Below are 24,965 nucleotides of genomic sequence, written 5' to 3' on the forward strand. Positions count from 1 at the left end.
GCGTGCCACTGGCCAACCGTCAGCACACACCCTCGCACTTATAAACCTCCCTTTTGCCCAGACGGGGAGTGTGTCACAGTGAAGCTGAAGGTGGAAGGATGCAGCTCGTCTCTAGCCTGTCTCTGCTGCTGCCCCTTCTCAACCAGGTGTGTGTGTGTTTTCCAGGGGCCAACCTCACCTCCAACCTGGATCGCATCAAGATCGTCTTCACACCTATGATGTGCCGCAGGGTGTGCTCTGGAGGGCGTTGCTATAATAGCTGCGAGAAGGGAGACATGACCGAGGTCTACAGCGAGACCTCGCCCCATCAGCAGCCGAAGAACCAGGGCTTCCGACTCTGTGAGTGTCGACCCCGGCCCTCTGACTATCAGCAATGCCTGTCTGCCTGCTTATCTCTGTGATACTGCTCTGTGTTGTCCCTGAGTGTCTCTCGTTCTCCCTTTCGATTCTCACACACAGTCTGTGTTTGGTATCTCATTCTTTTTTTTATTGGGTGAGCTAGATAAAATGGGCATGCTGTCTGTTCTGAATACCAATCTTAGACAGGAGGCAGAGTGGTGTAGATTAAGCATGAGAGCTATGCTGAAAACTTTCACTGTCAAAGAAAAAGACGGACAGGGGAGAGCAGATTAAAAGCAAGCTCTGTAAAAGGGGCCTAATCTCCCCTTGTACACAGACACGTGGACCTAGTGGTCCCACGCTCCCCAACACTTAGCCCCATCCCTTTTGCGGTTTACACCTCGCGGTTGGCCTCGCCGTTAACCGTTTAACATGCTCTCTGGGAGGGCAGGAATGGATGAAAAAGGAGAGGGAGAGGCTGAAAAGAGAGAAAGAGTAGCAGCATGAACAGGGTTTTACAGGGATTACATTAAACCTGTCATTTATCCAGAGGGCTTTGCTCCAAATTCACACAGGAGTGTCCATGGGATAGCAGGGGGCGGCTAGTGCCAAGACGAGGGTCGTACCCCCTGCGTGTTTCTGAGTTTTCTCATCAGGTTTAATGGTCCAGCTTAGACCTCAGACTAATTATGGATTAGAGATGAAGGGCGCGCATACCACACACATACATATATAGATCCGCTCCAGTTACAACTCTCATAAATAGAAACTCAAACAACGATACAAACATGCAAACAACCCTCACCAAAATGCACTAGCTTATTTAGGGAGGACATCGCAGGCTTATGAATATATAAACAGGTCGATGTTGCAGATTTATGTGCACATTAGCAGGGTTTTGGAACACGGTGTAGATATTCTAAACACTTCAGCATCCTGGCAGAGACCCTTCACGAGATTACATTCCCGGCATTTCCACTTTTTCCTCAGTGGTTAGTTTTTATGTCCCACTTTTATTCTCAAACAAAAAACAAAAATCCCCTGTCTTCGTTATGTAAAAGCATGCGTTGAAGAGCACATTAAAAAGAGATTGCTTTCCATTTAGGCTCGCATCCTGTTATTGCTCGGGCCTGCGTGTTCGTCCAGGAATGTCAAGTGGACAGCAAACAGTTATCTCATGCTGTTGTTACGTTGCTTAAACGGCGCAGTAAAAACAGCGCAGTAAAAACGGCTGGATAATTGCAGCAGTGCCTCTCGATGCACAGCCTGTGTACAACACTTACTTAAAGCTGCTATTAGATTGGTAGAAGTCTGTTTATTGGGTGAGAAGTGTGTGCGCATGTGCGTCTCGCTCGTTAGAGGTTGTTAAATGGACAGAAAGATAGGCAGACGTGGAACCTGCTGCGGAAAGTCGACAGTAGGATGTTGTCTAAGAATAGTTCCTGCCCCATACCAGGGTGGGACTGGCCTGACACAGACCAGTGCAGACATGCATCCAACACTGAGAGGTTTTAATAGCCCTCCTTGAGTTGATAATTTAGCCCGCATGTCGAATCACAGGAGGTCTTTCTCTGTGTCTGGACATATTTAGTCTTTCTGCCCGTCTCTGTCCCTGCATTGTTTCTCCTTCGTTTTATTTCTGTTTCTTTTTATTCTGTTTTTAATCTATTCTGTTAGCATTCTCCTGCTAATCCTTTTACTGTCCCATCTGATACACGATTCTATTCTTGTTCTATTCCTCCCTCTTTTCGTCCTGTGGTCCCACTCTTGTTAATGTTATGTGACAGGGAGCTCATTCCCTACATGCCATCAGAACCCGCCAGCATCTCCCTGTTCCCTGTTTGCACCCTGTTAGCCTCAGTGAGACACAGAGGATGAAGTTCCCTGTTTGTTTCCATGTCTGGCATTCTCTTTAATCTCATAGCATGCAGGCCATTTGAATCTGTATCTTGCAAAACAGTCTCTTGTTTTTGTAGAAGTGCATTGCTTCACTTTCTCATCCTTCATGCTCCAGAATAGTTCTATATTCGTCATAGTTGGATAGATTTTTTTCCCTCATTTGATCATCTTTGATGTTTTCAGTTAGGAGAGGTCAGGTCAGAGTGAAACTGTAGATGGGAACAGGCCCAGGTATGTAGGGCGCTGGGCTGGCACCCATCCCTTATGCCAAAAGATAAGGCAATGAAAGGGCTGTTAAAGCACTACTGTCAAACACCATCTGGCCACTGCTGGTCTGTTCTGTTTTTCTTTCCACGGCAAATTACAAAATATAAATCAAATTGTAGACAGAACACATTTTGGACTTGGATTTACTTGGATGGCTATGAGCCAGTTGCACTCCTATCAATTTCTGGACAATATTTGATATTTAGGGGAACTTTTTCGCCTTTTGTCATCCAAACACGTGTCCCATATGGTATGTTGTTATTATTTTCTGCAAATTATTACAGCATGAATCATGCATCATCACTCATCATCCTGCACAGGAGTATGTAATTACTGATGAGAGGCAAAACATGCCATTGAAGGAGGCACAGCGTGAGGGGCATGGCTCTGTCGCGAGGACAAAGTTGAGATTTTATAAACGTCATGTGGAATGAGGTGTCTGGTAGTGCCAAAGCAGAGAACAGCATGACTGTTGCTAACCGTTTGCAAACAAAGGCTGTCCACAGGAAGCCCTAGCACATGCCCTTCCTATTAGGACTACGCCTCCTGTTTCTTATTACCAGATCCTTGTGTGTAAGGTTAGATGATGCTGTGCAATTAAATGTGGTATGTTGTGTATTCTAAAGATTCCTCTCATTCATAACCCCTTTTTTTCTCCGTTTCTTGTCCTTCATCTTTGCAGTCTTCTGTCAGATCCCCTGTCTTAATGGAGGCCGGTGCATTGGCAGGGACATGTGCTGGTGTCCGTCAAACTCAACAGGACGGTTTTGTCACCTGCCAGTCCCTCCTCCTGCCCGACCCACCCCTCAAAGCCACAGGAACCACCAGAAACCAAAATCTCCATCCCATTCCATGTACACTCTCCCACTGTCCAATCAGCCAGGTAATCACGCTCCGGCACGCCTCCCCACTCACTCTAACTTTATTAGCATGTCTTCACATTACGAGTGCTGTTAGCTTGACACTGTGTGTGTGACATTGGCCATCACTTTTCATTTAGGATACTGTGCATATTTAAGAGACCTCAGAGTGACTGTCAGTTAGCTAACATGTTCATTTCTTGATGACTCTGGCTGTACTCGTGCCTCATAACTGCAAGGTTTCCATTCTTCTAGTAAAGCTTACACTCCAACAGAGAAGTGTCGAAAAAAGAAGCAAAACACAGTTGATAAACAACAATTGTGGGTTTCCTGGCTGTTCCTTTCTTCCAGAAGCAAACGATCTCATGAATGCCTGCGATTAATCAGTTTCATTCAACATAAAATAATCACCTGACTTGAATTTTGCAACAGAAGTTGCCTTAATAAAAAAAAAGGAAGAAAAAAGCATAGCTTCATTTTTAACATTGTTTATAGTGTAGTGTTATTGCTTTCCTTGCCAACAGCAGAGGTCACTTTCTATTTTAAGCAGAACAGCTCATAGATGACTCAGTACAAGTCATCTTATTGTTCACCAGACAGAAGATATTAGAAACAGAGCACGGCAGCAATACGAATTGTTGTGAATAAAAGAGATAAATTCACTCTCATCTCCTGGTGTAAGCTATCGTGTCCTCCTTTCTTAGTTTCTCATTTTATGGAACAGTTAAGTAGAAGCAGAAGGTCAGTCTAAATTCATTAAAATTACACTCAGACACATTTCATCCTCTTCTGAAAAATTAATTACTTAATAATTGCATTTAATGACAAATCCAGTCAGTGTGTTATCATGGTACAGGAAAGACATTGTTTGTCCTGCCTGCATGCTTTATATATGAAATGGAGCCATTCTTGTCCTTGGATTCTGCTGTCTGTGTGTGAGGTTATGATTCATGAGAGTGGGTCGGGATTCTGGGAAAAAACCTGGCACTCCCTGAAGATGGATGCTTACCCCGTGTCAGAAGGACAACAGAGCCTCACATTGCAACATCTTCTCAACTCTTCAGCAAAACTGTTTTCAGTCTTTAAAACGATTTGATTTAAACCAGAGAATCCGAAACGCTCTGTGTTGTTGTTGTTTTGTAGCATCTTAAGGGCCTCTTCACTGCCGGGAACTACCAATATGCACCAAATCTCATGACTTGATGATGAAGCAAGTGTTTGTGTGAGACTTTAGCTGAGATCTCATGCACTGCAGTATATATATACAGATTTTATCCCTTGGCAGAGGATGCTTCCCCTTAAACGGTTCAAATTTTGACACTGTAAACTATCTACTATGCTGTGTAAGCTTTGGATCTCTTCTTCTCCAGTGTCTCTCCACCCATCCTTGGTCAACGTCCACATTCAGCATCCTCCAGAAGCTGATGTCCAGATCCACCAAGTAGCTCGAGTCCAACCTGGGCAAAGACCAGCCACCACAGAGGGGGCTCACTCTGTCCAGCAGCGCTCCCAGCCTGGAAACGGACACGAACACGCCAGCGAGCACAGCAGCAGACACCCACACGCTAACGGGAATGGCCACGGCCACGCCACAACCCACATCCGTCAGAACGGAAATGTTGGAAGATGCTTTCAGGAGACGGTCGATGGACAGGTACCGTGTACACTGCTCTCAACTTATATCAATACACATAAAGTATTGTGGTCTAGGTGTTGAAACGACTGGAGCGCAGTGTTTTAGCCACAGCTGCCATTATATAGTCACATCCCTTAACCTTCTCTGCTAGCTGTTGCTTCAAACAGGAAGTTTGTGAAAATGATTTATGTGTAAAGTCCGGGATTTATGAGGCTTGGCCACACTGGCCATCTCATGTTCCACCGCTTCCTCAACAAAAGCATGTTATGAGTTAGGATGCATTCAGAGGAGGTGAAGGTGAGGCTTGAAACCTCCCCATGTGGCCCAAACGGTGAGATTTTCATCGCCTGTGAGCTCAGAGTGTGGCACATTTTGTAGATTTACTGTGCTTTGCTTTAATGTATCCTAAAGCACTTGGGAAAAGGAAAGGACTTTAAGTGGCAGTGCGTGAGCTCGGCTAATCTCAGACCTCATACAGCATCTGTTAGCTTGGCTATTGTTGGGTCTTATTAGTATTTCAGTTGCAACAACACAACGAGTTGTTTTTGCCAGAATTAGTTCTTGAGTTTGTTTGTGCTCAAGTGCTGTTTCCATTATTTCCTCTCTGGTTAAGTAAGGCAATTTAAATTAAACCACTTAGTCACTATGTCAAAGAAGAACTAAACTTCAGCAAAAGAGCAGATTCACCCTGCAAATTTCCATATTATTTAACCATAATAGATTCAATCTGGAGGAAAAAATATCATCTCTTAAGTTTAATTTCTATCAGACAAAATCCGACAAGTAGGGTTTGATAGGACATTTAACCAAGAGCCCTTAATGCAGCACACCAGGAGTTTCTTAGCTGTTCTTAGGACTCGGTGTGTTTATGTCCACCTCTAACTAAACAGTCTCCGATGTGTCTGGTTCTCTCTGTCCTCGCAGAAAGGTACACACGCACACCCTGACACAAAAACATTTGCACCCTTGCCAGCGCGCACACGCGCTTGCACACAAACAAGCGTGCCTACCCAAACATGTAACACTCATTCTCCAAACTTGTTTCATAGATTTAACACAGATGTGTCTTGTTGTAGTGCGGCAAGCCTCTTCCAGGGCTAACCAAACAGGATGATTGCTGTGGAAGTATTGGCGCCTCTTGGGGCCTAAACAAGTGCCAAAAGTGTCCGACCAAACCAGGTAAGCTGTTCTGACTAATCCACCAGAGTTATGTCACTTTTTTCATACAGAATTAAACTAATCTGGTTTAATTCTGTTGGTGCAATATTCTGTTTTGCTGTTGATGTTTGTCCTTTGGTAATCTTGCTCTGTGCCACACATCGACTCAAAAGGTAGAGTTTTCCCACTCTGATTGCTTCATATTAAGGTGTCTAAAAATTAATGCCTTAGCAGCCATTGTTTATGGTTGGTGGAGTTTTATCAGAGCATGTTTTACAGGCCTAAACAATGCTAATGAGCGGTGATGACTAGAACATAGCGGCCTTTGTTAGATTTCTAAAAACCTTTGAAAGCGGCTGCGTGACTCGCCCATGCTCCCAGTTGTTAAAATGAAGCTGTTTTCACTTCCATAAAACCAAAACCGGGAAGCAAATGAAAACACATTTAGCATGAAGATGAGAGCCTGGCAGGCGTGCCACCCACCCTGCGGGCAAAGCAAGCCAATGTGGCCTTGAATGAATGAGGAAATGAGCAACTGGTTCCCAACCAGAGATGCGGTAGGTAAGTGAAACAGCAACAGGGTGGTTGTATGTTGGCAGGAAGGCTTGGTGGTGACACTGTCCACTGTAGATGGGGGCTCTGACAGCTCTTTTTACTACTCGGAGAGCACGATGTGGTCCATGCACTGGTTTTGGCACTCCCACAGCGTACAGTGCCACATGGGAGATTCAGTTATTTCCCGCGTGTCTCAATCATATTATGGTCATACCCCGCAGATTTGCTAGTTTCACTGTTAGATTGACTGTACCCTCTTTAATATCTGACCAGACGTTGATCAGAAGCAGACATCATCTCTCTCTCTCTCTCTCTCCCGCCTTGATAATAGATGTCGATCTATTCTCTTGCCTCCCACGCACTGTCTCCCCAGGCATGCCAGATTCCAATTCTTTCTAAGTCCACGGCATGATCTCTTTTGGCTCCCAGATGTTTTCCCCTGCTCCCTCCTTTGAAGTTGGGGGAGAAAACAGAGTGAATACCCAATTTGTTCATTTTTGTGGCTCCTTTTGGGGGGCAGCGTATCGTAGGCCAGGGTCACACAATGGCAAAGAAAGAAAGAAAGAAAGAGGGAAAAGTTAAGTAAAAAATGAAGTCATATACTCTCTCCCAGAAGTCTTTGGGTGAGTTTTAATACGAGAAATACTTTGAATTCCTCTAAGAGTGCTATTGTTCTCAGGGTAAAGACTTGGGCTTTATCTCTAAGCTACATTCCCTGCTTACTCGTCTAGGTGTGTGCTTTCTCATGCGTTTGACAGGAATGATGTGGAGCTCCTGAAGAATGATGTGTGTCTCTTTATTTTACAGCGACTGAGTCAGCCGTCGGCTCGCAGTGAGGAGAGAGGTCGTGTAGCTTAATAGGACTCTCCCGTGTGTCCTGTTGAGTACGTGATAATGATGTCATGAAAGCCCAGTTTGTTTCTAGGCGTGCATTACTACCATTGGTCAGTTTATTGCTAAACATGCTGTTGACTAAGAGCAAGGCTTGCTACTTCATTTTTTATGATATTGGTAGAAGATGCCAGAATGACCACAGTTTAATGGGGTGCTGTTGCAGACAGGACTGCTAAGTCTTTGCTGCCTGCCTGCACATCACTGTCAGTATATCTGCATCACACTCACTCGATACAGTCATATAGATCCAGAATGCATTGCTACTGTTACAGTCTGGCTGTGTCTCAAGTCCGTAAATGTACAGTTAGTTGTGTTACACAGCTGGATATGATATATTATTATGCACCAAGAACACTGTATCGCTTAGGGATACTTTGTGGGCTTGTTTTACTGTTTGTGCATGTGTTTGTGTGTTCATTATATTAAGAAGGTCTGACATTGCAGAGGCATAAATGCCAGTGTGTCCCATCTCAGTGGGAGATGAGGTCTTAGCAGTTAGTGCCTTTAAAAGTCACATGCTGAGGATTCCTGGCCTGTAATGAGTTCCAGATCGACCAGGCTGAAGTCAGCTCCATTTCTTTAGTTCGGATGATGAAGTGGAGTAACAAAGCAAACCCTGTGCTTTTCTTGGATTTTAAACCATTTCATTCCATCACTGCAATTTCTTTCAGCAATGCAGAGGTCCTCAAGTTTGAGAACTAACCAGTGACTTGTTAAGTCAAGTGAGAAAGAGAATAGGTGAGTTGGACAGGAGGTGATTTGGTTACATGAGTCCCATTAAGAGAAACTGGATCCGTTATAAGCTGAGAGGAATTTTATCCTTGAAAAGCAAGTGATAGGGCTGTTTGTGCAAATCTCTGGGTTAAGGATACATTTCAATCAGAAAATTAATCAGAGGTTCCCAGTTATCTGAAGGCAAATTGCTATGGCCCAAGTCTGACCTATACTGTCGTGTTGGCATCACACTCTATAGCTGGCAACCTTTTCCTCACTGTGTTTCACTGCTCATGGAATTTCACAAGCCATTTGTCTCCCCATCTGTCACTGATGGGCAGCTTTCCTCTCAGTGACTCTCTCCATGAGCCAGGCTGAAGCCTTGGGAGGCTTCCCAAGGAGTCGGATCAGAGGTCCCCAGGGACTTTAAGTAACCACCACACCCACGGGAGCCTTGGCTTCCTCTCTCTAACCCTACCTTCCTGGGTCACCGAGGTCACCGTGTTGTCACTGCCCTCACACTGTTTTGCCCCACCCTCAATTCGACCTCTGTCTGTGTAAGTCATCTGCCTCTTTTTGCTCCCCACTCCTCTCTGTTTTCTCTCTGTAATGAGGAAGCTATTCTTCATGAGGTTTAGATCAGTAAAGTCAGATGAGGCGAAGGAGGGGCGGTGGGGGTCGGGGGGCACTCGGAGAGCTCCACAACTTCCAGATCTTCCCACATGAACTCATCCCTTCCTGAATCTTCCATCTATTCCTGAGACATTTAAACTGACCAGCAAAAGCCTGTGCTTCTTGCTTTTTATTAGCGCTGATCAAACAAGAACACTTGTTAATGACCAACAAAAACCAGAGATGCGATTACTTTGCCTTAGAAACAAGCAGCAACAGAACAGATGCACTGGAACAACTTCACAGCAGCTTCTCGTGGTGATCAGATAGAGATGTCGCATCTCTTTGACAGCATTTGATTCATTGATGTTGACTTAGCGTTATCCCTTAACAACTCAAATTATGGAATCTATTAGCTGGGCAGCAGTGTAGCTAATCAGCGCTGAGCCGACCTAACCACTACGAGAAATAAATCCCAGTTGGAGGCGCATGGATTTGAAATTTGCGATGCTTCTTAATTCGATACAAGCTACGTTAAGCATGTTTTTTTTTATTGGGAATGTACCGTGGCATGCCTTATTTTGGAAGAAGCCCAGGTGGTAAATAGTCCACAGATATCATGGAGGAATGTGGTTCTGTTTTAAATGTGTTTCATGCGGGTTACTCTGCCATCAGCATCTTGGAAAAGGACATTAAGCAAAATTGTCAAACTACAAACACTGACATGACATGCATACTTTCGTGAATAGAGACAATGAAAAGTATGTTTTCAGTAAAAGATTTAATGTGGCAGAAAAATGAAATAAACTCCTCATCAAAGCTGTTTTTGTCATTGCATCATATGTCCCATGGGATCGTTGTGTGAAAGCAATACTATACAGATGAGACTGCTGTTGATTGAGCAAATGCAGTATGTTGCAGCTTTTACATTGGTATGCATTCGCAGTGCGACGCTCATGCTAACCGCACGTATCTTTGCTGATTAGCTTTAGCTTCACTTGCAGGGACGTATTTACAGGCCGTGTGATATGGACTGTGCCAGATTGGCAAGTATGGCTTTTACCAAGGAAACATTCTGTTTTGAGAGAAAATGACTTGTCTTTAAGCTGTTTGCTCCAATCAAGTATTGGCTCAGAGGCCAAGAAGAGATGGCTCTGCCATCGTTGCGATTCAAAAGACCTGAAACTCTGTGATGATTAAAGAGCTCCGTTTGCTCCTTCTTTTAGTTCGTCCTGTGGCGGAATGTCAGAAAGTAATTTTATGGAAAGGATCATGAGGTCTTGGCTTTGCTCTTGGGTCTTTTCTTAGAGTATACCCCGATGGAAGAGAAAGGAAGACTGTCTACCGTTTGCATCCTGTGGATGGCATCCATCCCTCCTCCCTCTTGTCCCACAAGTTCTCAGGTTTTCCAGTTGGTTAAGAGAAGAAGCCCAACACTGAGGCAAGTCCCTGGAGAAGCTGGTGAAGGGCTCTGAGCCCTGTGATTGATGGACCAGACCACTCAATCGTCTTAGAAGAACTGCCTGCAGGCCGGGTGGTCTACATTGTGATCGCACCAAAAATCTGCAATTAAAGATTTCTGTATGGCTGAGAAACCCATCTGACTCTAAGCTTTCTCCCTTCTCAGCTTCCTGTCTCTTTTTTTTCTTAGCCAGCTCTCTTATTTTGCATAAGCTGTCCTTTCATTTGAAATCCCAGCAGTGCTTTTCACTAGACAAATTTTACTTAAGGGATTTATTCAGATTTAAGTTAGGATAACACCAGCTATCAAGAAGTTTCAAGGAATCTGAATTACACTTTCAGGTCAGGGAATTTGAGCAAATATTATTGAACAGCCTCCAGTGGAATGCACAACACAACTGAATGGAGACGGACAATAAATTAGTGAGGCGCGACGAAGTCTTTTGTTGAACAGGGCTAAATGGATAGACAACAATTGAAAGGTTTTGTCTGTTCCCTCTGTGGATACAGACACGTCTGAGTTTACAGTCTTTGTAACCAAGGGTGACACTAATGATGCGCAGCTTGAGCTCACTCTTGCAAGCCACTGGCTGTGGAGCTCTATATTTTCTACACAAATGATTGTAGAAACAAGCATGGGAACTGGCACGCCATTAAATCAGGACACAATCATGCTTTACTTTTTGGATATTAATGAAAATTACATGGCCAAGTTGTCACCCATTTTTAGTTTTGGGGCTGATTATCTTTTCTTGAGGTTAGAAGACAAGGTTCTGATTCGCAGATACAGTTTTAACCAGTAATTAGGAAAGTCATTGTGAACTTTGGCAGGCAGAGCGCTTTTATGCAATTTTTTTTTAACTAGCCACAAACAGCTCAACCCTGTGGACCAATAAAACTTTTACTGAACTTATCTTAAAGTTCAAGCATTTTTAGGTCCAGGATATGCTTAAGGAAACTCTAAGTACTATCCGCCTGTTAGCTTGTAGTGAGGAATTGATTTAAGTGTAGGATACAAAATCTAAAGCTTTATTAATTAACAAATGACACTTCAAAAAACTGGCAGAAGAACCTAGAAACCCAAAAGAGGAGAAAACTCAGCTTTACTCAGCAAACTAAACTGACATCTAAGGAAACAAACAGGAATTTAAAAAAAAAAAAGTCAAGGCAAAAACTTGGAAACCTGGTAGACACACGAGTGCAAATAACAGATAATCTAACAAAGACACAGAGGAAGGAGGACTCTAAATACACAGAGCAGTGATTACATGATGAGACACAGCTGGGAGCAGGCAGACAGGTGAGAACAATCAATGACAGGTGAAGTCAGTCACAAAGGAGGAAGTAAAACTCACACAAGACAGGAAAGAGAACCCTTCAAAGTAAGGAACTAAAGGTCAATTGAAAAATAAAATCAAAACACTAGAACGGGGATGTTGAACTCGTTTTACATCATGGGCCACATACAGCTCAGTTTACAATTGAGTAAAATGTTTGGCATCACTGTCAGTGAAAAAGAGTTTAACCATGAATTTAATCCCTGAGATATCTTATTATTAGAAACATAAGTACAATTTCAACAGCATGTCTCAGTTTTTTCAAAGAATTCAGCTGTAGCAAATCAAAGACATTTGTCAGCACAACTGTTTGGGCTTCACGTCTAAGAAATAAATGTGTACAATTTACAGAAAAAAGTTCTGGTAGCTCATTACCTATACTGTCCTGTAATTATAAAGCAGAAATGTCTGTTAATTCACAGAAAACATCCTTTTTGGGGGTGTGGTCCCATTGTAAGAACAGAAATTTCTTTAGTTAGTAGTGAAAAAACAGGAAATTTAATTCTTTAATCAACATTTAATTTAATGTAATTATTTTGGTGTAGTGTGAATAGCCATGGGTGAGGTCTTTATCAGCAGGAAAATCTGTAGAACTTGTTAAAATACATTTAAAAGTCCAAATGGCCTCCTTCACTATTTTTCAAAGCCATCCACTGAGCCAGCTCTAGCCCTTGGGCCTTATGTTTGACACCCCTGCACCACGAAAATAGTTACCCAAAGACGCACCACAACTAGATAAACATAAGAAAGGTGAACTGGAAGTAGAATTATAATGATAAACTCACCGTTACTAGAATAAAAATGACATCAATCGAGAATCCAAAACTCAGATACACGGAAACCCCCCTAAAAAACAGAGTCTGTGCTAGCAGTACTTTACTGTTAGCATGCCTGTATATGTGCCTGTATATGTGCAAATATTTCAGTTTTTCACCACTGTTACTCAAATAATTAGGCTTTAAAGATGCACAAGCACAACATATTACCTCTCTCTCAAATTCATCTTAAAGCTGCTCATCTCTGCAGGGAGTCTTCTTCTCCCTGCTAATAAGCTTTATTGAGACTCCCGGACCTCCCCCACTGTGCTTCCCTTGGCATGTGCGCCCTGCTGTCACTCAGGCCAGACTTTCCTTGATCCCATCACTGCGGGAGGACGTGCCCGTCGCTCCTACCACAACATCTCATTACTCAGAAACTTCGGAGGGGGATTAGGAGGGTCTGGAGGAAGATGAGGAGGTGGGCAGGCAGGAATAGGGGCGTTGCTTTGACACAGTTCCCCCCTTTTCGAGTTGCCCGCTTCATGCTGACCCACTTCTGCTCTGTCAACCCTCAGGTACATTGACCCTGCCTGGTCGACTGGGTCACAGCGGGACCAAAGCACAACTCAGCTTCCAGGACTTCATTCCCAGAAGTGCCACACATTCCAGTCACTCCTGGGAAAATGGCACAAACTCATGACTGATTGCTGGGTTTTGGTTTGATGGATTGCTGTCTTGGCATTTTGACTCTTGTACACTATATAGTAAATAAGGGAGCAGCTGAATCAATACTGGAAGCATGTATTTAACACTGGTGGCATGGACAGACAGAAAGAACTGATGGATTATAGAGATAGGTTCTTTTCTGGTTCTTCTTACCCTGTCAGGCATCATTTACATCTTACTAGAGCACTCTTTCAGTCAACAACACATTGGTTTTCTTGGGCTGAACCGAACTGACTTCTCTCCCTTTCCCAAATACCTCTGCTGGCAAAGCAGTGGTGTTTTACGTCCTTGCGTGCGTCACGTCTTTTCTAGACCCTTCATCACTGTGGCAGCAGATTCAAAGCAATGCATTGCTGTGGTATAATGTTATTTTTTACGCCCATAGTGTGAATCAAAAGATTGTCATTGCTGTCATTCCTTTCTTGAGCAGAAAACCTTCATGTTTTTTTTCCTCTCAGTGGATGATGACTTGAAGAGGGCGAGTCTTTAGCCAAATCTGTTTGGTTGTGTGGGCGCTGAGTGGCAGTTGTGTTGGCATGGTTAAAACTCCTGACTTTTCATGTGCTGTATGCTGGTGCATGATCACTTGCACTTAATATCCTCCCTCAGATGCTTAAGGCTATCTGGTTGTTCAGTGATGACGCGACGAATCCTACTTCCGGGTCTAAAGTAGTCTGCGTTTAATATGGCTTTTGTGTTGTTAACATGTTTAATGTTATGTATTTTCTTCTATTTGATCTCAAAAAGCTCCTAAAACAGTCAGTGATCCCTGTTGACCTCCCTCAGCTTTTATTACCGCTAATCATTTATTTAAGCTCAGTTTTTAAAACCTTAGGATGTAACTACAGCCCAGCCCATGCAGCAGTATATGAATGACTAACCTCGTATTGTGGATGGATTATCTCAGTTGTTCTCCTGGCTGAAGTTTGGTCCTTTTACAGCATCCTGCCATGTGATTTCCTTTTTTCCCTACCACCGAGAACACTCACGTTAACTTTTATCGAGTGGAAAAAAAGTTAGCTTGTTTATATTATGCTAACATAGCTGTGTCGCTAGCGGTCACGTAGCACATCATTATATACCAGCTAGCCAAACTTCAGTAACCCTACAAACGTCACTGCTGTTTAGTTTTCTGTCTTCATTTATGTTGGAAGTGATAGCAGAGCTGTACGTTTGAATTTGTTTCCAAAACCCCGCAGTCAGGACATGCTATATTGTATTTAGATAGAAGCTAGCGAGCTAACTTCCTGCTAACTTCTAACTCCATTAAATGTCATAAATTCCGTTTTCATGGATGCCTGGATGTTAAACTCAATTGTTACACCTGGTAGAGCAGAACGCTGATCATTTTATTAAAGATGAAAGACTTTAGACAGTTTTTCAACTCTCAGTAATGCCACAGTGATCGTTTCATATATGGACCTGCAGCGGAGTTTAGGCCCAGACACGGCTAGTGACGTCAGACTGAACAATCGGATTACACAAATTCAGCCTTACCAGTCTGAGAGAGTAATGAGCATACTGGTGGTCATGCTCTGCATCTGATGCCCCATTTTCAGGCTTAGAAGTAATGGAAGTGCTCCAGAGGTACACAAGGAGATGACTTTGAATCAGACAGTGACCAGATTTAAATAGTTTTTGCTTTTTATGGGCAGAGAGAGAACTTTTGATTGCACCTCATATAGTGTATATAGCACAGGGTGTTATAATCATTTCTCTGAGCTGTCTGATGTGTGTCACACTGTACAGTCTATAATAGCTAAAGACTCTTCTGTCTTGCTAACAAGCATATTGTTATTCTTTACAGTCCTCTACAGCCAAAAATACATGTTTTTTTCTTTCAAAATCAGAAGTTAGATATTATCTTTTCAACAGTCATAGAGAATCTGAGTCATGGAAAGATCTGGTACCAATAATCACTGTCTATGTTAAGAAAGACTTTCATAGAGTTCCCCCTAATCTCTGTTAAAAAACACAGATATGGATACACACACATTTAGACACTAACAGACTTACTCTTTGCCACATTGACCCCCTGTACATTTAATGGAGCGTGCCGGGGCTTGACTGGGTGCCGAATAAGTAATGACACCATGTTTTCAGGCTTCTAACACTGACAGTTTGCCCGCACTGGGGCAGTAACCGAGAAATGTGTTATTTACTGCAGCACCTCTCAAGCGCACACCTGAAACACACACATGCCACGTGATTTGTACTGCTTTGGCAAAAAACAAGCGTTAAGACATTTTGGCCAATCATTTTCCTGTGAGCAGCACATTAATCGTCATTCCTTGTGCGCACATTTAAAGCTTTAGTCTCTCGTTTAACTAGATTTGCACTGTGGTTGATGAAAACGGTCAGGGCTGTCATAAAGGCTTAGTCAACAAATTTATGATGATGTGCCTAGGGATTTACACAATTATGAATGGCATAGAGCATTATTACATTTTGTTGGATGACAAAGCTGCCTTATAAATGTAGTTGATGGGGAGCCCATTTGACTCTTGCTGGAGTCCCTCAAGGCTCAGTTGTGGGTTCCTTGTTTTTCCTATTACTGAGACCTTAAATTCCCCTAAACTTGAGCTCCTTCTCCCTCTCTGATGAAAGCACTCCTCTGTACCAAAGAAGCATAGCACATCATTTAAGATCACTGAGCTTCTCTGAACTGTTGTTTTTGTTTCTGTTTACAGCATATGCAGTGATCGCGAATGGACAGGTGGAATGTCCCAAAGGTTTTAAACGAATGAATGTCACACACTGTCAAGGTAAGCCTTTGCATGAAATATGCTGGAAAGGGTTTAAACATTTTATGAGCTTTAAGTGACTGCATGTTTATTTTAGCCGTAACAAAGATATATTAAAATAATAAAATCACTGTGATCAAATAAACTCACTGTCCACTTCATCGGGTATATCTTGCTAGTACCAGGTTGGACCCTCTTTCACCTTCAGGACCTCTTTAATCCTTTGTGGCATAGATTCAGCAAGGTGCTGGAAAGATTTCTCAGAGATTTTAGTTCATGTTGACATGACAGCATCACACTTGCTGCTCCTCCATTATATTAATTTACGGTTCCACCACGTTGGATCGAGGTCAGGTGAATGTGGAAGCTAGTCGAATAAAGTGAACTCATTGCTATGTTCAAGAAATTAGTTTAAAATTGTATGAGCGTTTTGACATGATGTGTTCTGATGGCTTTGCCGAAAGCAGCCATCAAAACATGGGTGCACTGTGGTCATGGACAATACATAGGGAGGTTGTGGCATTTAAATGATGCTTGACTGGTACTAAGGGGCCCAAAATGTGCCAAGGAAACATCCATCCACCATAACACCACAAACGCCAGCCTGAACTGTTGATACAAGGCAGGATGGATCCGTGTTTTCATGGTGTTTACTCCAACTTCTGACCCTACCATCTGAACGTCTCAGCTAATATCAAGAGGCATTAGACTAAGCCCATCTGCTTCAAGGTTTAACATTTTGTGTGATCAGAGATGGTCTTCTGCATACCTTGGTTGTACCAAGTGTATCTTTGAGTTTCTGTTGCCTTCTTATCAGCTCATAGCAGTGTGGCCATTATCTAACAAGACATTTTCTCCTGGAGAACTGCTGCTCCCTTGATGCTTTCGCTTTTTCTGATCATTCTCTTTTAACCCTAGAGATGGTTTTGTGGGAAAATTCCAGTAGATCTGCAGTTTCTGCAATACTGAAGACCAGACAAGCCTGTCTGGCATCAACAACCACATTCAAAGTCACTTAAATCAAGTTTCCTCCACATTGTGATTCTCAATTTAAACTTAAGCAGGTTGTTTTGACCATGTCTACATGCTTAAAAGCCTAAATACATGCCTGTTCTAGTCACTGATAGACACCAAATCCACTATCTTGAATGTTACTCGTGATAGCTACATATGAATCATTTCTCCACCGCCTAGAAGGGCTGCTTATAGTGGCCATCTAGCTCACAGCACATTTCTAGAGCAGAAGAAGGACTGCTGTTGTCATTTGCAGGTAACAACACAAAATGACATAGAAGACCTCCAGCAGCAACCTGGTTAGCCCCCCAGTGGGGAAACTCGAGTTTGCAAAGAAGTACTTTCAAAATCTTCAAATGTTCAGATTATACTGTGGTAACCGATGATGTACCTGGAGAACACACTTAATTAAAGTCCTTGCTTGGGAGACTGACTTTTTTGCCCCCCACTTCCCATGTCTGGGAAACAGGTCAAGACCACAGTTAGGGTTTGTCTGGGGCCAGAGTTCAGCAGTCAATAAGCACCTGGGGCTCCTGTTTTAATTGGTCTTGGGGTTCTGAGTTAATGTGGTAGGCTGTGATCGTGGCATGGATGGCTCTCTGAGTACTTGTGAGCATCAGATTGCTGCTTTGCCTGCTTTTCCCGTCCATCATTATGTAAAAACAAACATGGTTGTCCCTGAACATATACACTGTGTTATCGTCCATTTCAACATCCCAGCAGTGGCTGTTTGTCAGCTTGTGTTTGGCTTAGGAATCAGTAAACACCCACAGTGTCAACTCTCCCGCTAAAGAATTCCAACCATTTGCATTTGTTGGTGTCAGTAAATAGCCTTGGAAATGGCTCAATGATGTATACTTTATTGATCCCCGTGGGGAAACTCCTCTCTGCATTTAACCCATTCACTCAGTGAAACAGCCACTGGGCGCCCGGGGAGCAGTGTGTACGCACGGTACCTTGCTCAGGGGCACCTCAGGGTAGCCGTTCAGTGGATTTGAACCCCCGACCTTCCGATCATGGGGCCACCACTCTACCTACTGAGCTATCTACCTAACACTGACAACTGAGGCTAACAGTTACAAACTGCAGCTTTTCTGATGGCTCACATTATCATGTCATGATCCAAAGGGCAATGCTTGCTGAGGCATATGGAGTAGAACAACCTAAAAGTCCAGTTTTGACTCTCCGTATAGAAGACCTCATCCTTTAGTTCAGCAAGTGCAACATGTTTTCTGCAGAGAACAATCACAATACTGATGTTTTCAGGTAATTATTGAGCAGGACGCTCCTGTTTTCCAATAATGTGTCGAGCAGCCAATGAATGTAGAAATTGATCTTTCTATTATTCATGCTTTTCTTCTGTGATTGCTTCAAGATGTTTCCCTCTTCCAGTTGCTCCTTTCCTGAGTTCCAAAAAAGCAAAGCTGACAGTTACCCACAATATTTACTAAAGTGCTTTAAATCTGTGTTCTGCTGCTGCTCCGTTCCCCCAAAAATTATTTCTAATTTAAGGACTTTTGCTATCTGCCAAGAAGGAAAAAAAATCAGCTTTTTCTGAGATTTTGTCATTATTATTAGGACGGGGTCAAGCCCTCCTTCCTGTGGCTCCAGTCTCGAGCTGCTTGTAATGTGTTTTATTGGAACAGAACAGGGCTTGTCTCGTATTTGGTAATAGTCCTGATTTACTGCCAGTCTGCCTACATCCGCTGACCTTTGCAGTCAGTGACATCGTCGCCACAGCACGATAAGATTTCCTATCAGCGTCATGCTCTCAGGTCTCAGGCTTCAGAGATGATTCCTTATCTTCAGAGGCTTCCTTCTCAAAAATTTAGGTCACTGAATTGGCCATTTGTAGCTGCGGTTGTTAGATGAAAAAGCCCGCAGAGATGCATGTGCAGGCCCTGTTGTGTGTGGTAAACTAGTGCTGGGAGCAGGTCACATTACTCATACACCACTTCAAAGAGGAGATTAATGAAGTCTTATGCAACTCTTTGGACATTTTTGATCAAGTTAATAAAAGCTGCTTATGATTTCACAACACTGACATTTGACACTCATCGTGTCGACTTGCTAGCCTGGTATTCAGGCTGCAATACTGATAGAGAAATATGTTGAAAAAGCCTGGTTTTCCCAGTAATGGCGCTTTGGCTAAATTCTGACCATGTGTATTCACTTCACAGACTTCCAAAGTTGTCCAAAGGTGCTCTCTTTACTCACAACCCAAAATACACAGTATAGGGAGCAATGTTGCCAGTTTGCTTTACATAGTTTCTGTAGATAATTCTGTAGGTGTTCACATGGGTTTTGAACAAAGAGGGGAAAAGGTCAAGTAAGCAGCAGACTGATGCTCAAATCAGGGAACTTTGTCATGTGCTGGTAGACTATAAAAACAGTCACGCTAAAAGCCGTGAGCTCTTACCACAAGTGATGTTTGTCAAGAAGAGCAACCAAGCATAAATTCAGAATAGATGTTGAGATTAGCGCTGGTCATGGAAGGTTGCCACGGAAGCCGGTTTCAATTAAATCAACCCACCAGCACACTGTAACACTACCACTAATCTGGGACTCGACTGAATCATGGATTAAAGACCATGAGATAAATGGTGACCTGATTTCAGGTGTCCAGACGCTACCTGAACTAAAGTTAAATCACTACAAAAAGTGTCGACTTGGGGGAAACCGGCATGACATCAGTCGTTTCTTCACAGTACGTCACTGTAAGGTGGAAAAGCGCAACGAAAACCCAAAATGGAAACGAAAAAGGGGCGACAAACAACAAGAAAAACATTAAGGCTTTCCCTGGATTTCTTTCAGCCCATTGATTTTATCAGCCCCGACCTTTTGTAAGCTCACTTTTTCCAGCAGGAAGGAAAACAACAAAACAAGAGCAGATTCATTCAAATTGGGGGGAAATCTGTGGTGGCAGGTTGTCGGGTTCTAGTCGTCAATGCAGTGGGAAAAGACCTAATGATGTACTCTTTGTTTAACACGGTAGAACAACAATCCTTGCCTGGTCCCAGTGTGACCACATGACTAAGCGCCTTAAGCATGTCCCCCTATGCTTCTGGCTGGCACACTTGTTAGCTTGTCTCCATTTACCTTAGGGACTCAGGAGCTCTTGGAGCGAGAGGCAAACTCCTCTGGCCACTCTACCATTTCTGCATGTGGTTTAAGCCAGACAGAGGAAAAAATAAATACATTTTAAAAAATCTCTTTAATAACTTTCACTTATTGACGTAAGCTGAGGATCTCGTAACCATATTGGACGCTGTGAAGGAAAGATGCTGAGGATGATGACAATCTGAAACTCTCAGTGATATGCTCTATGTCTACATGACTGCACGTGTTCCCACAGCTGCAATATTTTACTTTCCAAGCAAGACAGGATTTTGAGCGTGTATTGTTTTACACCCGTCAAATGTGTACGTCTCCCTCCTGTCATCACGATTTCATGCACTTGTGTAACCTTAATGTTTCCATATTTCATCGCCTCCCCACAGCGAGCGGCTTTGCTTACATGATCTGTTGCAATTTTCTGACACCTTTCAATGTGTGAATCATTGCTGCCCAGTGTATTGGAAAGAAAATGCACCAAAGTTGATATTGATATGTGCAGTTTTGGTGGGGGGTGAGACTGAAAATCGTTTTTTTTTCCTGGGAATAAACATGACTTCATGAAATTTCCATAAGCCAGGATATATTTGAAATGACTGATGTACTCTGCCTATTTCACAGACATCAACGAGTGCCTGTTGCCTGGAATATGTAAAAATGCTGAATGTCTCAACACCAAAGGAAGCTACAGGTGCACATGTAAACCAGGCTATATGTTAGATCCTGCCAGAAGCCACTGTGTCTGTAAGTATTGCTTGTTTTTTGGATTCGTAACACACACTTTAAGACTAGGCTTTTTTATGCCTTTCTTGTGTTCCAATTTCTCCTCTCTACCAGCGGACAAAGCAGTGTCTGACCAGAGGGCGCCGTGCTACAGGTCTGTTTCAGCGGGGACATGCTCTCTGCCACTCACTAATCACCTCACCAAGCAGATCTGCTGCTGCAGCAGAGTGGGCAAGGCCTGGGGAGCTGGGTGTGATCGTTGTCCTTTACCAGGATCAGGTACAGCCCCAAAAGCTACCCTGTGCTCCTCTTCTGCTGACCCAAAAAATGATCTTGTTTTCTATTTCTGCATTGACTGTACTCCCCTTCTTGAGTTAAACGCTTTTGCAGAAATAAAGTGTTGCATGCAATCTTATGCAAGGGCTAGCAATGGTAATGAAAGAATAGGGGGAAAAAATATTTACCGCTCAGTCACCATTCTGTTCTTTGCCAGGCGTGTAACGCAGTTCAAAATAGCTAACTGTGTTTGGAGTGGAAAAGGACCAAAAACATAACAGTTTTCATATTTTGGAGGCTACATAAGAGTGGGAGTCAGTCTTGTGTTATCGCTCCAACCCTCAGAGAGAAACCCCACTAATAAACCGGCAAAGCTTCACAGCAGAAATGCGTGACCTCGCCAAGTGAAACATGGGAAGTAGTTGTCGTTTTTTCATACTGATTTAATCTTCAAAGTCTCTGAGAGAAACAAGCTGGTTTTATTGAGTGTCTGTACTGGCCAGTGATTCATGGGGATTGTCATAGATCAGATATCATAGACACAGACCTCCACGGTGCTGCTCAGTTAGGACCGACGCAGTGCATGGGCGCACGGCCTTTGATTATTTCGGACGTTAGCTGTTTGGATGGCCTGAAAAGCTGTTAGACCCCTGAACAGAGCAGCCAGAGCCATTACTTGTGACTCGGTAACAGGAGCCCAATGAGTTTAATTCCATATTTACGCCGATTCTTCAGATGTGGCTTCTGATCATATATAGCCCCATTTCCCTCCACTTTAAATTCATCATTCAGTAGCCTATCATATCCACGTTTCCTGTATTTACACAAGCGTTTACAGTGACCGCATATCTGTCATTACTCATATCTCTATTCCAGACTCTTTTGGCATAGAGTAGCCGGGTTTCAGGTCAGGTAGGGGACAAAGAGCCTCTCACTTGTAATGGATTCACCATTGCTGAGGCTTTTTGGACTCAGATACAAAGAGGTGCAGTCTCCCGCCTTTTATCTAGCCAGCCAATCCTCCATTAGCCTCTCACTCACATGCCTTTACACCAAAGAGTTCAAAGGTCATTCAGCATTACATGATCCTCTACTTCCCACAGTTTGAGAGTGCCGATATGCCCACATGTTTTCAAATCCCGTCGCTGTTAGCCTCCTCTGACAGCTGTCACTGGCCTGGCAGCTTGCTAAGTTCTGCAGCAGTCACCGAAACCCAATCTCCCTGTTCACAGCAGAGCATAAAGTACAGCGTGCCTGTCGTAACTGTATTACATGGATGGCTTATGGTGTTACTTTGAATATCAGATAGAAATAAGAGCCACGATTATGCTGTCAAAAGTTAAATGTCAGTTTTTCGAGCTGAAGCTCAGAATGCAGAGGTGATGTTTTCGATCACTTACTGGTCGCTCCTGTGTCTCCTGTGCTGCAGACCACTTCAAGGAGATCTGCCCCGCTGGCCACGGATACACTTACTCGCGATCTGACGTCCAGATTTCTCTTCGACAGCTGGATGATGTCGAGCTGCAGAGCATGGGAGTGTCACTCGAGGATGAGAGCCCTACTTATCCGCAGTTTCCATTTTCTCAGCCTTCGTTTCCCAGTGGGCCCCAGTACCCCGAAACACCGCAGCTACCCCAATACCCCGAATACTCTGAGACCCCACAAGCACCCCAGTACCCTTTGACTCCACAGCATCCCTCACATCCAGCCAGAGAAACACCTAGACCGCCACACACAGATGGTAAGAATAAGTTTTATGTTGGTAAATATTTGCACTGTATGACAAAGAGTTGAAACAGTGTTCTTGGCGAATGCGTAGGCCTTGGATGTTACCTAAACATGGTATTCATTTAAACCCGAGGATGTTTCAGTCAGGACCACCATACAGTGGTCAAAAGAAGATTGTCAATTCTCTGGCAATGATTTACATTTGACCGTATGGCTCTGATCTGGGACCTGGAAAGCACAAGTCAGCCTTTCATGCCAGGCAAAGCAGCAGCAGGGCCATTCAGATCAGAGCAGGCATCACTGAGAGCAGATGACATTCATTAAGTCAGACCCAGAAGAAAAAGGGGAAGCTGGGGTGGAGCTGTTCTGCAAAGTGTCTCGAAGATGCAAAGCAACTATAAGTTGGCTAGAGGAGCTTAAGTAGTGCTTAAACAACACATACCAGCTGGATGCATCAAAGGGGATGAGCTGACCCATCAACTGACACGGGCTGGCACGTAGATCAGCTGATGAGTTTAGTCTGTCAGAAGAGCGACGAGCTTGATTTTTGCCACAGCCCGTGACATAAACAGTTCAGAGCAGCTGCAATGATTGCACAATGGCAGTTTTTTATAGACAGGATGCAGTGCATTAACATTATTGTGAAAATGTAAACATCAACAAGCTGCTTTGATCTCCGTGAATAAAAGCTTGATAGATGGAACATATTCACAGCCGTCTAAGTGAAACCCCAGCGAGCATCAACAAAAGCCTGCAACAACAAGTAATCCACACGGATCATGAAGCTTAATCCTCAGGATTTTAAGCAAATGCATCTTCCTGATTTAAGCTTTGTGAGATACTGTATTGGCAGTGCTGCAACATTTTGATTTGTATGTGGAGACAGTTCTTTAAATATTTTGGGATTTTTGTCTTCATTATCGGAGATATCTAATTCCATGTTTTTCTTTCATTTTTCTTGGCCAACAGTGTACACTATCTCTCACAAATATTTGAAAAAAAAATCTGGCCAATTTTTGTTAGGGAAAAAAAAGGATCACCAAAGCTGCAGACGAGTGTCTAAAGGCAACATGCGTGTATACATAATTGAACAAAAATGTGTTTGTGATGGCACATGTTAATGCAGATGTTATGTGTTCTCCACTGATAAACTTTTCCTCTTTTTTTGTGGTAGATGTGGAAAGTCTGAGCCCGGTAAGTTCTCCCTCCTTTGGTGCATGCTTCTTCTCGGCATGTGTTCTAGCTATTTCAGCTGGAGGGTTTGTTATGATTATATAACTTCTTCAGACCACATTTTGGTAGATGCGCACATCTAATTAGCACAGAATTGACCAACAAATACCGGAATGCTGTGAATATAAATATGGTGGTGAAAAATGTAGCCCAATGGTTTTTAATGAGTAATATTTGCTCGTTTTCCAGCCAGCTGTTGTGACAGAGTTACCGCCGCAGTATCCAGGTATCTTCTCTTTTCCTTCTTTATTCATTCAGATCATACGAGACTGGTAGTTGAACAAGTGCCTCCAGCTGTTGTTTATTGCCTCTTTGGGTTTGATTTACAATCTCTAAGCTTTCTGTCAAGCACAGACATGTTGTGTAATTTCTATAAACTGCTCCCACACAGTAGTGGCATTCACAGTCCTTACTTTGCCCTCACGCCAGGGAAAACACTGACATTCAAGTCTGAAGGCTATGTTCAATGAGTCTACCTGATTTATTTTGGTCATTGTAATTTGTTTTAGCCCGGAAAAATGACTAGATCGCTTTTATAGTCTTGAATAGGCAGCTAAGGCATTAGAGTGGCTGGCAAATCAAGCGGCGTCTTGTTTTGGTTGTAGAGACTAGAACCTGTCAAAGTTTAAGAGAGATTTAGTTGACTTTGTCATTTGTGCTTATCTAGTGCCCCATGACTCACCTTAACTGTCTTAATAGATATTTTTCCGGACTTCCCGAGCATCAACCCGAGGCCGGATTCAAAGGAACCATCCCATACTGATTCAGCTACAGGTAAACAATAGACTAAAAAGTCACATTATAGGAAATCAGATATATTCAGCCCCACTTCATACATCTAAAACAAAACAAACAACATGACAATGAACAGGTGGACAGGAAGTTGCTATGCGAAAGAGCACCACAGGGCTCAGCTC

At 43.2% G+C, this 24,965-nt stretch overlaps 1 protein-coding gene across 2 annotated transcripts in view; it reads left to right on the plus strand.

Moving 5' to 3' along the window:
• LOC102192428 (latent-transforming growth factor beta-binding protein 2) overlaps positions 1 to 24,965 on the plus strand; it is an 87,433-nt gene that overhangs the window by 33,717 nt on the left and 28,751 nt on the right. For both annotated transcript variants that reach the window (XM_005742721.2, XM_005742722.2), the window contains exons 5-15: positions 166 to 339; positions 3,188 to 3,388; positions 4,736 to 5,019; positions 6,078 to 6,180; positions 15,907 to 15,981; positions 20,710 to 20,832; positions 20,926 to 21,090; positions 22,517 to 22,828; positions 23,990 to 24,009; positions 24,238 to 24,274; positions 24,748 to 24,822. In XM_005742721.2, the coding sequence (XP_005742778.1) occupies positions 166 to 339; positions 3,188 to 3,388; positions 4,736 to 5,019; positions 6,078 to 6,180; positions 15,907 to 15,981; positions 20,710 to 20,832; positions 20,926 to 21,090; positions 22,517 to 22,828; positions 23,990 to 24,009; positions 24,238 to 24,274; positions 24,748 to 24,822 (1,569 nt within the window). The remainder of the gene's footprint in view (positions 1 to 165; positions 340 to 3,187; positions 3,389 to 4,735; positions 5,020 to 6,077; positions 6,181 to 15,906; positions 15,982 to 20,709; positions 20,833 to 20,925; positions 21,091 to 22,516; positions 22,829 to 23,989; positions 24,010 to 24,237; positions 24,275 to 24,747; positions 24,823 to 24,965) is intronic.

Source organism: Pundamilia nyererei, unplaced genomic scaffold, assembly GCF_000239375.1.
Source record: "Pundamilia nyererei isolate P.nyererei 1_Seehausen unplaced genomic scaffold, PunNye1.0 scaffold00123, whole genome shotgun sequence".
Taxonomy (NCBI): Eukaryota; Metazoa; Chordata; class Actinopteri; order Cichliformes; family Cichlidae; genus Pundamilia; species Pundamilia nyererei.